The 14,760-nt window shown below is 40.4% G+C and overlaps 2 protein-coding genes across 11 annotated transcripts in view; both read left to right on the top strand.

Annotated features, from left to right (window-relative positions):
- The window catches only part of DCTN6 (dynactin subunit 6), a 1,120,059-nt gene extending 1,111,928 nt beyond the window's left edge, over positions 1-8,131 (top strand). For all 10 annotated transcript variants that reach the window (XM_050802572.1, XM_050802578.1, XM_050802571.1 and 7 more), the window contains exons 5-8: positions 1,706-1,794; positions 3,907-3,954; positions 4,982-5,124; positions 7,574-8,131. In XM_050802572.1, coding sequence (XP_050658529.1) covers positions 1,706-1,794; positions 3,907-3,954; positions 4,982-5,124; positions 7,574-7,672 — 379 coding nt within the window. In that variant the 3' untranslated portion in view covers positions 7,673-8,131. The remainder of the gene's footprint in view (positions 1-1,705; positions 1,795-3,906; positions 3,955-4,981; positions 5,125-7,573) is intronic.
- The window catches only part of SMIM18 (small integral membrane protein 18), a 577,762-nt gene that overhangs the window by 90,498 nt on the left and 472,504 nt on the right, over positions 1-14,760 (top strand). The window lies entirely within an intron of this gene.

Here is a 14,760-nt window from a genome sequence, read left to right as displayed (position 1 = left end):
CATTTATAAGTTCTTTCTAGATAAAATTTTGGGAAGGAATTCAAGTTTATACCTAATTTATAGCAACCGTGTATGGAATTTGTAAGAAAGACCTTGGGAAAATATTTAACTGTCAGAAAAAGACTGATTTAATGCTTACTTAGGATTTAAAATACATTTGGCACCTTCAGTGTAAGTCAATTAACAGCAGCTATATTCTGCAGTAACTCAACTGTCAGAGATAAAACACCATTTAAAAATGGCGTCCTCTTCTTAGAACACAAACATTTCATCTTCCAAGTATTTCAACTAGCTAATAGCAATAATTATTTTATGTGAATATCTGTTTATGTTTCACAATCCCAAATAATTATTAAGAGTGGAAAATTTTCAAGTTAGGCATGATTTTGATTCTAGTTAACAGCCTAAAAAGATAGCTAGCATCTTTTTTCCTTAGTCCTGGAGAAGACCCACTGGACTTTGAATTTAAAAAATAAACTAAAGTAGGCCGGGCGTGATGGCTCACACGGGTAATCCCAGCACTTTGGGAGGCCAAGGCAGATGGATCATGAATGAGGTCAGGAGTTCAGACCAGCCTGACCAATATGGTGAAACCCCGTCTCTACTGAAAATACAAAAAAAAATTAGCCGGGCATGGTGGCACCCCACCTTGTAGTCCCAGCTACTTGGAAGGCTGAGGCAGGAGAATCACTTGAAGCTGGGAGGCAGAGGTTGCAGTGAGCCAAGATTGTGCCACTGTACTCCAGCCTGAGCGACACAGCAAGACTCCGTCTCAAAAAATATAATAAACTAAAATAAATAAATTAAGGAAGGCTGTTCTTCTCTACACACCAATGACTTCTTCATTTTTCAGTAGCTGTCTTCAACTCAAAATCAAGCCTGCTCTAGCATACAGGATGAATGAATGACTTAAATTAAGAAATAACTTACATAGGCTGGGCGTGGTGGATCACACCTATAATCCCAGCACTTTGGGAGGCCCTGACTAGTGGATCACCTGAGATCAGTTCGAGACCAGCCTGGGCAACATGGTGAAACCCCACCTCTACAAAAATACAAAAATTAGCCAGGCCTAGTGGCACGTGCCTGTAGTCCCAGCTACTTGGGAGGCTGAGGCAGGAGAATCTCTTGAACCCGGAGATGGAGGTTGCAGTGAGCCAAGATGGCGCCACCGCACCAGCCTGGGTGATAGAGTGAGATTCCATATCCAAAAAAAAAAAAAAAAAAACAACAACAACAACAAAAAAGAAATAACTTACATAGTCATATCTTTTAAGCTTGATGTAGGTAAAATTTAAGGAATTAACCAACAGCCAGGTACAGTGGCTCAAGCCTGTAATCCCAGCACTTTGGGAGGCCGAGACAGGCGGATCACGAGGTCAGGAGATCGAGACCAGCCTGGCTAACACGGTGAAACCCCGTCTCTACCAAAAAAATACAAAAAACTAGCCGGGCGAGGTGGCAGGCGCCTGTAGTCCCAGCTACTCGGGAGGCTGAGGCAGGAGAATGGCGTAGACCCGGGAGGCGGAGCTTGCAGTGAGCTGAGATCCGGCCACTGCACTCCAGCCTGGGAGACAGAGCAAGACTCCGTCTCAAAAAAAAAAAAAAAAAAAAAAAAAAAAGAATTAACCAAAATTCGAAAATGGGAAGAAAATTGCTCATCGTGTTACTGACTTTTTGGATGATTTGTTTCTTCTTTTTACAGTTACCCAGATAATATCACTCCTGACACCGAAGATCCAGAACCAAAACCTATGATCATTGGCACCAATAATGTGTTTGAAGTTGGCTGTTGTATCCTTTACAATAATCTACCATAAATAATTCCCGGCTGTCCTTTGGTACCTAAGTCTTCTGTAGAAATTGTAAAACTGTCACAATTTGGCTATCAAATATACTTACATTCATAATATATATTATATTTTTAAAAGTAGGTCATCCAGGCTGGGTGCGGTGGCTCATGCCTGTAATCCCAGCACTGTGGGAGGCCAAAGTGGGCAGATCACTTGAGGCCAGGAGTTCAAGACCAGCCTGGCCAACATGTTGAAACCCTATCTCTACTATTAAAAAAAAAAAAATTAAAAAATCAGCTGGGTACGGTGGCGCATGCCTGAAATTGCAGCTACTCAGGAAGCTGAGGCAGGATCGCTTGAACTCAGGAGGCGGAGGTTGCAGTGAGCCAAGATTATGCCACTGCACTCCAGCCTGGGTAACAGAGCGAGACTCCATCTCAAAAAAGAATGAAAAATAAAAATAAGTAAAAGTAGGTCACCTAGCTCTTTGAACAGACTTTTTTAATAGTATATATGTTTAAAATGGTCCCTTCTGTTCCTGTAAATAAGTCAATAGAGTAAAGTAAGTATGCCGTTTTTAGACAAACACAGACACACACGTATCTTTAGCTCAGCACTTTGAAAGTAACCACTTTTGCTGGTTGACAGGTAGCAATGGCTGAGTGACAATAAACATAGAAATAGCAATGCTGGCTTCCTTCTTGATTCAAGAATCCCAACTTTGTCAGTGTGTCTCCTACATAGTTTTAGGTAGACAACACATTGTCTGATTCAAGAAAATGGTGTGTAGGGGTGAAAATATTCCATTATTCATGTGTTGTCTTCCCCCCTCCCCCAGAATGTCTCCAGTTCTTTTGCTTAGTTTAGTACTCTAAAAAGATAGTAAAATCAGGCCAGGCGCGGTGGCTCATGCCTGTAATCCCAGCACTTTGGGAGGCCGAGGCGGGCGGATTACCTGAGGTTGGGAGTTTGAGGCCAGCCTGACCAACATGGAGAAACCCCGTCTCTACTAAAAACACAAAATTAGCCGGGCGTGATGGTGCATGCCTGTAATCCCAGCTACTCGGGAGGCTGAGGCAGGAGAATCACTTGAACCTGGGAGGCAGAGGTCGTGGTGAGTGGAGATTGCGCCATTGTACTCCAGCCTGGGCAATGAGTGAAACGAAACTCCGTCTCAAAAAGATTTAAAAAAAAAAAAAAAAAAGATAGTAAAATCTTATGGCGTCAGCAAAACATACAATATGTAGTAGAAAATATTTACAAGGAAAAATCTAAATGTTCAACGATAGCAAGATATTTAAATAAATTGAACTATGAGCATAAAACCACTAGGACCACTAAGCAGTCATTTAAAATTATGTTTTCAAAGATTTTACTTTATCTTTTTTGAGACAGGATCTTGCTCTGTCACCCAGGTTGGCATGCAGTGGCATAATCGTAGATTACTGCAGCCTCAGCTCCCAGACTCAAGCAATCCTCCCATCTCAGCCTCCCAAGTAGCTGGGATTATAGGCGCACACCACCGTGCCCAGCTAATTTTACTTTTGGTAGAGATGATGTCTCACTCTGTTGCCCAAGCTGGTCCTTGAACCCGTAGGCTCAAGCAATCCTCCCAACTTGGCCTCCCAGAGTGCTGGGGTTACAGATGTGAGCCACCCTCCCTGGCCTAAAGATTTTAATAGCGTGGAATAATGCTTGCAAATTTAAGTGAACTGAATAAGCTATAAAAGTTTATACAGTTTGATTCCCACTTATATACAGGAAATTCTATATATTTATATAAACATATATCAAACTTTTAACAGTGTTTAAGTGATTGGGTGATGGATAATTTTAATTATCTTGAAACAATTATGAAAATACTCATAAAATCAGAGTATAAGGACTTGTTTCTTCAAAAAACACAAATCATTTATTTATACCTAGAGATATTTATGTTTAAAGATTAAACCGTTACCACAGATTGCCCAGACCCAAGAGTTCTGGCAAGGGTGAGCCTGCATGGCCCATCTGACACCCCTGTCCTCTGTCCCAGTGCAATATAAAAACATACTGTGTTAGTGGGGACTAAAGGTGAACATATTTATAGTATTTACCTAACTCTGGCTTACAGATTCCCAAGCTATGAAGATGGGAGATAATAATGTCATTGAATCAAAAGGTAAGCTACGTTCAGAGTTTTATTGTCAAAGCAGTGACCTCTTTTCTCTTTGTGTTCCAGGAAACAGCCTAATACAAACTGGCAAGGTGGTGTGCTTGGAAGGGGGCTACAATAGCTGGCAAACTAATTCTTTGCCACTAAGGAACCTTAATCTGGTTATGTGGTTGTCTGGTAATGTTAAATACATTAAATTTAAAATCAGCTGTGTACAGGATTGAATTAAACCATAAAGTTTAAATGAAAGATTCGGAAAAGATTTCTACTAAATACTAGTCTCTGAAATTTTAGTTGGGTAGTGTTGTTGTAGAATTAAAGGAGGGGAAAAATCACAGTGTCTCTAGCAGTTGCTTTCTTTAATTTCAGGAATACTTTTCCCTAACCAATCAGAAACCAATATCATGAGCTTGTAAGTGGGACCAGACAGGAGATTATGTAAAGTCAGTGTCACTACTGGGAAGCAACTTCAGGAGCTTGTCCCACCAAGGTCCAGAAAGAACCTGGATGATGCCAGTTCTTTAGATTAGTGGGTTATCTTTCTTGGTCCCGAGTGGCATGAAAGAAAATGCTGCTTTTTTAAATAATAAAATGATACTTTGTGTTAATCTACTTAATGACTTTTATTTTAATTTGGATTATCAATTATCACTATTATCATCAGCATTTTCTGTTTATTTTATGCTTACTGTGTTTCAAACCTGTGCTCATCACTTTACATCTGTTATTGCATTATTCCTTAAACTGTGAGGTAGAGTGGCCTCTTCGTTTTATAGATGAACTTGAGCTTAGAGACTTTGCGGTGACTTTCCCAAGGTCACACAAATAGCAGCAGAGCTCCATTTTGAATCCATCTGACCCTGGCTTGTACTGCCTGCCTCTGTGTTGTCCATACAAACTCCAAACTGATGTATTTTCTTTAACTTTTTTCTTAAGGCCAGTTTACATTTTTATACCTAAATCATCTTAGGAAAAAAAGTGTTGCAGTCATTTGATGTCTTAAGTTGCAGTTCTTTCTATGTTTTTATTGCAGCATATGTAGGCAGAAATGTAATACTGACAAGTGGCTGCATCATTGGGGCTTGTTGCAACCTAAATACATTTGAAGTCATCCCTGAGAATACAGTGATCTATGGTGCGGACTGCCTTCGTCGGGTGCAGACTGAGCGACCACAGGTACTAGAACCTCTCTTTAAAAAGAGTTCTATCTGCTAATTTTCCCAAAATACAATGTAATTGTCTTCATGAGGCAGCAGGTACACTATTTAAGAAGAACATAATTAAAATAAAAGAAGCCAGGCTCAATGACTCATGCCTGGAATCCTAGCACTTTGGGAGGCCGAGGCAGGAGGATGACTTGAGGCCAGGAATTTAAGACCAGCCTGGGCAACATAGTGAGACTCTGTCTCTACAAAAACTAGAAAAACTTAGCCAGGTGTGGTGGGGCATGACTATAGCCCAGCTACTGAGGAGGCTGAGGTGGGAAGATAATGCTTGAGTGTGAGATTACCATGAACCATGATCATGCCACTGCACTCCAGCCTGAGCAACAGAGACCCCAACTCAAAAAATAAATAAAAAGAAAACAATGAGAAACATGCCGAAAACCCAGGATTTAATTGCAGTTCAATTATTTAGTCTTTAGGTTAGTATCAAAAATATATACAAGGATGACGATGACAAGTCAGTTATGAGAAAAGATCCAGAAATGTTACTCTTGGTCTCATGCATTGTCACTGACAATGCATAAACAAACTGTACAAGCCATATTGATTTACTCCTAAAATACCAGTCTTCAAAGTTAAGGAATGACCATACTACATTTATCCTGTGCCTGTACCTGGGGTGTGTCTATTTAGTTTATTGCCATAGCTTCATAATAAACACAGTTTGTGAATAAGAAAGTATGTTTGGATATTTTCCTGGCTTGAAAAATTATCTCCTCCTAGAAACTCAGATCAAGAATAATGTCGAGTAAATATTTGGAGTTTAATATTAGAGTAGGAGATGAAAAAGGGCATTTGGGCTTCCTTTGGACATAAGACATTTGTATTGCAGTTTTGAGCCTCATTGCTTGGCACATTCGATATATATTTCTTCAGTTACCTAGCCTCCTTTTCTTCCCACTAAAGAAAATAGTTTCAAGGACTGTGGGAGGCCAAGGCAGGCAGATCACTTGAGCCCAGGAAGGAGTTCAAGACCAATCTGGGCAACATCATGAGACCCCCATCTCTACAAAAAATAAAAAATCATCAGTTGGGCCTGGTGGCATTCACCTGTAGTCCCAGCGACTTGGGAGGCTGAGGTGGGAGAATCGCTTGAGCCCAGGAGGTCAGGGCTGTAGTAAGCTCTGTACCACTGCACTCCAGCCTGGCTGACAGAGTGAGGATCTGTCGCAAAAAAAAAAAAAAAAAAAAAAAAAAAAAAAAGAATAGTTTCAAAACATAACTATGCCTCTGATTCTTAGCCATATTTTATCGGGAATCAAAACTCCAGTTCTTTCTGGGTTACTCTATTTCTGTAATGTTTGGCTTCATTATTATTATAATTATAAACAAGTATTACTCTATAGACTAAAAAAGAAATAATGCCAAATCTAGTCATTTTTTTACTTTCTACATAACAGCAAAAATGACTGAAGACTGGAAATGAAGCTGGTGTTGAGGAAGGGAGATTAGAATTAAGTGAGCAAGAATATCTGAAACTTATTATTTTATAATATGCAATATTGTCTTCCACATTTCACTGATCATAAGGACTATATAGAGGTCTTTATTAAAAATAAAGATTCCCCAGACTTATTGAGTCACAGTGCTAGGGCAGGGGCCTAAAAAGCTATATTTTTTACAAGTACTGCAGTGAGTTTTACAATCAGGAAAATCTGGGCAGTACTAATATATGAAGAATGAAGATCAGACAGGTGTATCCAAGTACACCTCAGCTGTGTGGCTCTGTAGGTCACGTGGAAAACAAAATACTATGGGTGTTTTACTTATGTGGTCTTCTGTAATTGGAACTTTATAACTTTTCAGAAGCCAAGATGAAATCTACAAAAGCGAGTTTGAAAAGTGACTTCTGTATATTTTTATGTAAATATATAAAATCTGTTGGCTTTTTCTTGTAACCAGACTTAGCATATGTTCATTATAAATTTTAAAAAGACGAGCAGGTAAGCAAAATTGAGTCAATGAAAATCACCTATAATTCCACAACTTATTTATTAATAACCATTGCTACCTGGAACTTTTTTTTTTTTTTTTTTTTTGAGACAGGGTCTGGCTCTGTCACCCAGGCTGTAGTGCAGTGGCGCAATCATGGCTCACTGCAGCCTCAACCTCCTGGGCTCAATCCACCTGCACCCCCGCCACCCTGCTTCCACCTCAGCCTCCTGAGTAGCTATGACTACAGGGGCGTGCCACCACACACAGCTAATTTTTAAATTTTTTGTAGTGACAAGATCTCCCTATGTTGCTCAGGTGGTCTGGAACTCCTGGGCTCTAATCATCATCCTCTCTGGGCCTCCCAAAGTGCAGAGATTACAGGCATGAGCCACCACGCCTGGTCGCTGCGTGGTACTCTTGACTTTGCTTTCTGCCAGCCAGCCTTAATTACCTTATCTTTTTAGCCCCAGACACTACAGCTGGATTTCTTGATGAAAATCTTGCCAAATTACCACCACCTAAAGAAGACTATGAAAGGAAGCTCAACTCCAGTAAAGAACTAAGAACAGTATATGACATGAAGATAACATTTTGTCTTTGACCACTGTCTTTTGAATGGGCCCACAGTGTTTATGCACTCTTAACAATGCACAGAATAATATGTGTTCACTGTATTTTGTAAAATTGGGTTGAGAGGAAACTAATGGAGTTTCATTGTAACTGTCCTTTGTAATTTATATAAATGTATTATTTTCATATATCCTTGCTTCTTTTCTGATAATTTACAGATTTAGCTTTTCTTTTGTTGTATAAACTGCTGCCACAAATTTTAGTTATGTGAAAGACTACCATGACAAGAAAAGACATACTGTTATGTATTTACATTCTAGCATAGACTAAACTGAATAAAAAGGCTGATAACAGCGCCTTTAGTGGGCATAATCAGGTTTTCTATTTGAATTAATCTTTTATCTTAATTTTTATTATGTACTAGTTGTATTAAAGCTAATGTGTTTACTTTTTCCTCTTGTGGATTTGTAGCTGTTTAAAATTTCAGGTGAAATTTCAGTAGCTATTGAATTAATTTAGACTTCACTTTGTTTTTAAGAAAAATACAGTTTTTTTCTTTTTGGTAAAACAGAAGTAATCAGGGAAAGATGTCTTCAGTAGAATACAAATGAGTGGCATTCTTGGGTTTCTGAGGACAATGAAACGAAAAGAAATTTTGAAATTTATACAAGTTTCTGAAATTGTTAATATTTTAGCATAGTACTAATCACTCATCATTGAGCTTTATTATTCTATTGTCTGTAGTGAGCAAGATGTTGAGAATTTTATAATTCCAAATTTTCAAAGTAATTCAAGTATACATTTACTGGAACATACTTCTCAACTTTTGAATTAGTAGGTATTGACTAATACTGAGATACTAAAATACTAAGATATTTTCTCAAAATTTAATTTTTATTTATTTATTTTAGAGACAAGGATCTCACTCTGTTACCTAGGCTGGAGTACAGTGGCACAATCTTTGCTCGCATGGATCACTTGACCTCCTCAAGCTGAAGTGATCCTCAGCCTCTTGAGTAGTTGGGACTACAGGCATAAGCCGCCATGCCTGGCTTTTTTATGGTTTTTAACTTTTTGTGGAGACAGGATCTTGCTGTGTTGCCCAGGCTGGTCTCAAACTCCTGACTCAAAATTTAATTTTTAATTGTGAATAGAGAAAAATATATTTTTGAATTTCTGAATCTAGACAGCGCAAATTAGCCCAATTGTTCGAAATTGGAATGATTTTGGTAAGAATACTCACGACTAAACTTGGAAAACTATACTGTAGTGGATGAAACATTGAGCTTTTGAAAAGGAGAACATAAATGCCCTATTTCTGTTGACTGCTATTTATTCATTTTTCAACCCCCTGGTGATCAGTTCAGAATGTTGTTGATCATGGAAATTTTCTAGATAAAAGAAATCAGAAATTACAAGACAGTCTTTGAAATTCTATACTGGTTCTAATGTATTCTCTCTGGACAGGCTCTGATATGCTAAGTAAATGGCCTTTCCAAACTACACAGGTACTATGTGGGGCAACAGTGAGATACCTTCTAAGGACTTGATAAGAAGAAACCACCAGAGAATCAACACATAGTGAGGAGAGTCTCAATGCTTCCCAGGTACACTGTAGGTTGTTACATGATATTAACTCATTTGAGGAAAGAAAATAACCAAAATTATCAACTCACCAAAATGGGATTTGAAGAAACAAAATATGACAGTGTGTATACAGTGTTATCCATGAAAAGGAAGTCCTGCATCCAAGAGATGTGAGTAATTCAGTGACCCAAAGTGTTCTCTACTTCAGTTAGGACTAGTTTATCAAGACCCAAGGTATGTGGCTTAGGGAGAACATACCTTGAGACTTGCCACTTCTTTTGGCACTAATTACAAGTCTAACTGAACCATCTTCTGATTGTTAATATGGCCTTTAAGCTATTATTGTTCAGGAAGAGGGAGAATTCTGCATAAAGGCACCAAAATTTCATTCTGCACATAGTAAATTTAGAGAAATTCTCTGGTTTATACGTCAGTCTCGTGAATTTTGTTTTGTGTGGTTCTGCCCCCAAGTTTGTCAGTTTAGTCTATGAATTTCTGAATATTCAATGAAACATAGTTTCTGATTCATCAAGATAGAGAACCAAAGCTCAGACAGATGACTGCAGACTTCACTCTTTGGGGCTTCTGCATAGCCAGGCTGTCAGCCTTCTCCTAGTGGCACTCTGTCTCACTTGAGACTATACTGAAACTACATCCCAAATATTCTAGACAAATAAGCTAAGTGATTAGGAGAACCCAGACATCCATGTGACATGAGGTAGTAACTGGACAGGGAAAAAAGAGAAACCATTTTATCAAATCATCTTATTGCAATCTGGCACTAGCTGTTTGGTCAAGATGATGGATCTTTGCCAATTGAATAGTGTAAGGTCTGGAAACAGTGATGAAACTTCACTTCATCCATAAGGACACACTGTAGTAGTTATGTATGCTGTGTAACAAATTACCCCCAAAACTAAAACAACACACATCTTATTAGCTCACTCAGTTTCTGAGAATCAAGAATCTGTGTGTGTCTTAGCTGATGCTGGGGCTGCAGTATCCATTTCCAAGATGGCGCACTAACATGGTTGTTGCCAGAAGGCCTTAGTTCGTCATCACATGAGCCTCTCTACAAGGCTACCTGGGTGTTCTCTTGACATGGCAGCTGGCTTTCTCCAGAATGAATGATCCCAGAGAGGACGGAAGCCACAGGGCCTTTCATGACCTAGTCTCTGAAGTTGTACACGATCATTTCTGCTGAATTTGATTTGTTAGAATTGAGTCACTAAGTCCATTCTACACTGAAGGGATGGGGAATTAGGCTCTACCTTTTGAAGGGAATGGCATCAAAGAGTTCATGCTCTTATTTTTATTTTTTATTTTATTTATTTGTTTATTTTGAGACAGTCTTGCTCTGTCACCCGGGCTGCAGTGCAGTGGCATGATCTCGGCTCACTGCAACCTCTGCCTCCCGGGTTCAAGTGATTCTCCTGCCTCAGCCTCCCAAGCAGCTGGGACTACAGGCGTGTGCCACTGTGCCCAGCTAATTTTCGTATTTTTAGTAGAGACAGGGTTTCGCCATGTTATGGCCAGGCTGGTTTCGAACTCCTGACCTTAGGTGATCCACCCACCTCCGCCTCCCAAAGTGCTGGGATTACAGGCGTGAGCCACCGTGCCCAGCCCATGCTCATATTTTTAAACCCCAGCATGTACGCACACATCCATTTACATCTGGGTTTCTCCCAGTGCACTGTCAGCATCTCTTTAGAGAGTCTCCACACTGGGAGGAAGATGACTTTGGGAAGGACTGCTGTATATTAATTGCCATGGCACATGATGTCATCAGAGGTCATCTTATCCACTCGAAACCCCATTGTGTAGTGTTTTCTGACACCAAATGTGTGGTTTTTCAAACACCAGCAACCGATTCTCCAACACCAACTGAATGTCCAGCAATTCAGTACAGTTCTGATGCTATCTGGAGTTAGCCCAGACCCCACATTCCCATAGAACTACCCCCACTTCATTTGTCAGCACCAAATAGGGTGCCCAAACTACCCATACTTCTGTCCAGCCAACTCCAAATTGGGGTATTCCCATGATCCCTCAGGCTCAGTAATTCTCTAGAATGACTCAGAGAACTCAGGAAAGTGTGTGTTTACTACTGCAGATGTATTACAAGGGTACAACTCAGGAACAGCTGAAAGGAAGAAATGCCAAGGCCATGAGATGGGATGGGATGGCACAGGGTTTCCATTCCTTCTTTGAGCACGTCAGCCTCTCAGCACAGCACTAGCCTGGAAGCTTTCCAAGTCTAATCATTCAGGAGTTTTTATGATTCAGTTTGTAGTCCCTGTAACCTCCCTGGAGTTTGTGGGTCAGGGCTGAGAGTTCTGATCCTCTAGTCATATGTTCTCATTAGCATACAAAAGACAGTACATTCTGGTCAGGCATGGTGGCTCATGCCTGCAATCCCAGCACTTTGGGAGATTGAGGCAAGCAGATAACTTGAGGTTAGGAGTTCAAGACCAGCCTGGCCAACATGGTGAAACCCCATCTCTACTAAAAATACAAAAATTAGCCAGGCATGGTGGTGGGCATCTGTAATCCCAACTACTTGGGAGGCTGAGGCAGAATTGCTTGAACTCGGGAGGCGGAGGTTGCAGTGACCCAAGATGGCACCACTGCACTCCCCCTGAGAGCAAGACTCCATCTCAAAACAAACAACCCACCCAGTAATTTCCAAGGGCTTGAGAAACTCTGTGCCAGGGACCAGGGACAAAGACCAAATATTTTTTATTTTGCCACACCTATCTTCTTAGAAATTTAGTTTACTTTCCCTTAAATATAACATAAATTTCATTAAGCATCAGTTTAACTTGTTGAGGCTTAACAGAAACTATTATTAACAAAAACCTTGAGAGATAAGAATACTGAGTGGGAGAAATAGTACAAGAACTATTCTTAACCCTAATATACTTTGTCAAGTCTGACTTTTTAAAAAATCGCATTAAGCTTGCATAGAGCTGACTACATACCAAGCACTGTTAAAAGCAGTTTACATGTAACTCATTAATTGCACATTATTTCCTTTAACTATATTAATGAGGTAGGTGATATTACTATCCTTATTTTGCAGAACTGGAAATTGAGGCACAAAGAGGTTAAGTAACTGCCAAAAGTCCACTCAGCTAGTAAGTGGCATTCTGGCTCCAGAGTTCATGATCTTAAGCACATTCTCCATTGCTTTATTGGAAGACTAAACCTTTTAAGGTAGATACTCTATAATTCAGTGGGCTTCCTAAATGCAAACAGGGAAAACAGATGTGGATTCACCTTTCCTAAAGGCTTTGCCTGTCTTTAAGTTCTTCAACTAAATGAGACCGAAAGAGTCCAGGGGATATCACCCCCAAATATGGCACCTTGGTATGCTGATTATTTTATATTGAAGGTACTTGGGAATCAGCAGAGGCCAGAAGAGTTTTTTCTTTGAGGTTTCCTTATCTACCTAAAGATCTACCAGAAGAGAACACAATTGTATTCTATCCCTTCCCTTGTTTTTTCATCAACCAAGGAAGAGTAAACTCATCACGGAAGAGACTGAAAGTCAAACACCACATCCAGAGTCCAGATGAACTTCATCCCACACCATTATCTGTTCTTTGTCTCCATTCACCTCCCCTAAAAACTATTTACTTTTCCTCCAAAAGTTGCCTACATTCCCCACTTCCCTCTCCCCTATGGAGAAGGGGATATAGCTTCTAAATCTCATTGGGTATTGAGGACTCACTTTCCTGTGATGCTTCCATGCATGTCAGAGGTGTTTGAACCAGAGGGACTCCATCTTGAGTAGGGACTGGATAAAATGAGGCTGAGACCTACTGGGCTGCATTCCCAGGGGGTTAAGGTATTCTAAGTCATAGGGTGACATAGGAGGTCAGCACAAGATACAGGTCACAAAGACCTTGCTGATAAAACAGCATGTGGTAAAGAAGGCGACCAAAATCTGCCAAAACCAAGATGGCGGCCAAAGTGACCTCTGGTCGTGCTCACTGCTCATTATAATTATAATGCATTAGCATGATAAAAGACACTCCCACCAGTGCCATGACAGTTTATAGATGCCATAGCAACATCAGAAAATTACCCTATATGGTTTAAAAAGGGGAGGACCCTTCAGTTCTAGGAATTATCCACCCCTTTCCCAGAAAACTCATGAATAATCCACGCCTCATTTAGCATATAATCAAGAAATAACTATAAGCATCCTCAGTCAAGCAGCCCATGCCACTGCTCTGCCTATGGAGTAGCCATTCTTTATTCCTTTACTTTCTTAATAAACTTGCTTTCACTTTACTCTATGGACTCACCCTGCATTCTTTGTTGTGCGAGATCCGAGAAGCCTCTCTTACGGTCTGGAAGGGGATCCCTTTCCAGTAACACATGTACTAAATGTGTGTCCCTTTTCTCTTAATCAGTCTCTTGTCAGTTCATTTCATAGACTTGGATTAATTGAAACTTCAGGAGGGCTGAAGGAAAATACTCTTCACTCCTACCTGGCAAAACAATAGGGACATTTTAAAAGAGTTGTTTGATCTTCTCATTGAATTCAATAAGAATTACCCAAAGGGGTACCCGATGCTGGGGCTCCAGGTCATTCCATACAAAACTTTAAATTGGGTCTGCTTGGGGTTTTGTTTTGTTTTTTAAGGGACAGGGTCTTGCTGTTGCCCAGGCTGGAGTGCAAGTGGCACAATCATAGCCCACTGCAATCTCAAACTCCTGGACTCACACAATCCTCCTGCCTCAGCCTCCTAAGAAACTAGGACTACAGGACTGTGCCACCATGCCCAGCTCAATCTTTTATATTTTTATAGAGGAGAGGGTCTTGCTATATGGCCCAGGCTGGTCTTGAACTTCTGGCCTCAAGCAATCCTCCTGCCTCAGCCTCCCAAAGTGCTGGGATTACAGGTGTGAGCCATTGTGCCCAGTCTGGGTCTGCTTGTTATAACTAATTAACTGTAGTGGTAATTTGTGGTGGTGTTTTGTTCTGTTTTTGTGTGTGTGTGTGTGTGTGTGTGTGTGTGTGTGTGTGTGTGTGTTTTGCTGGTAAAAGTAATACATTAATAATTTCATTTTACACAGTTTAGGAGGTGGGGAGAAAACACTTCTGATTCCATGGCCCCACCTCGAGCACCACCACTTGAATTGTTTTGGGGCTAATTTTTAATGTGCAATCCAAGGTAAAAGAAGATCTGTCAGATAGATGCATTCTTAAAGCTTCATAATCCCCATGTAGACCCGCTATTTTAACACAAGAGGGCACCAGTAGACAGTATAATCCGCCCTCCCACCACCACAGTGTCTAGCAAATGGGTGCTCTTGGAGAGTTTTATTTATTTTTGTTTGAAGACAGAGGCTGGCTCTGTTACCCAGCCTGGAGTGCAGGCGTATAAACACGATTCACTGCAGCCTCAACCTCTTGGGCTCAAGTGATCCTCCTGCCTCAGCCTCCTGAGAAGCTGGAACCACAGACTTGTGCTACCAGGCC

This window comes from Macaca thibetana, chromosome 8 (genome assembly GCF_024542745.1).
Source record: "Macaca thibetana thibetana isolate TM-01 chromosome 8, ASM2454274v1, whole genome shotgun sequence".
Lineage (NCBI taxonomy): Eukaryota > Metazoa > Chordata > Mammalia > Primates > Cercopithecidae > Macaca > Macaca thibetana.
This window is presented reverse-complemented; position numbering and strand designations above follow the sequence as displayed.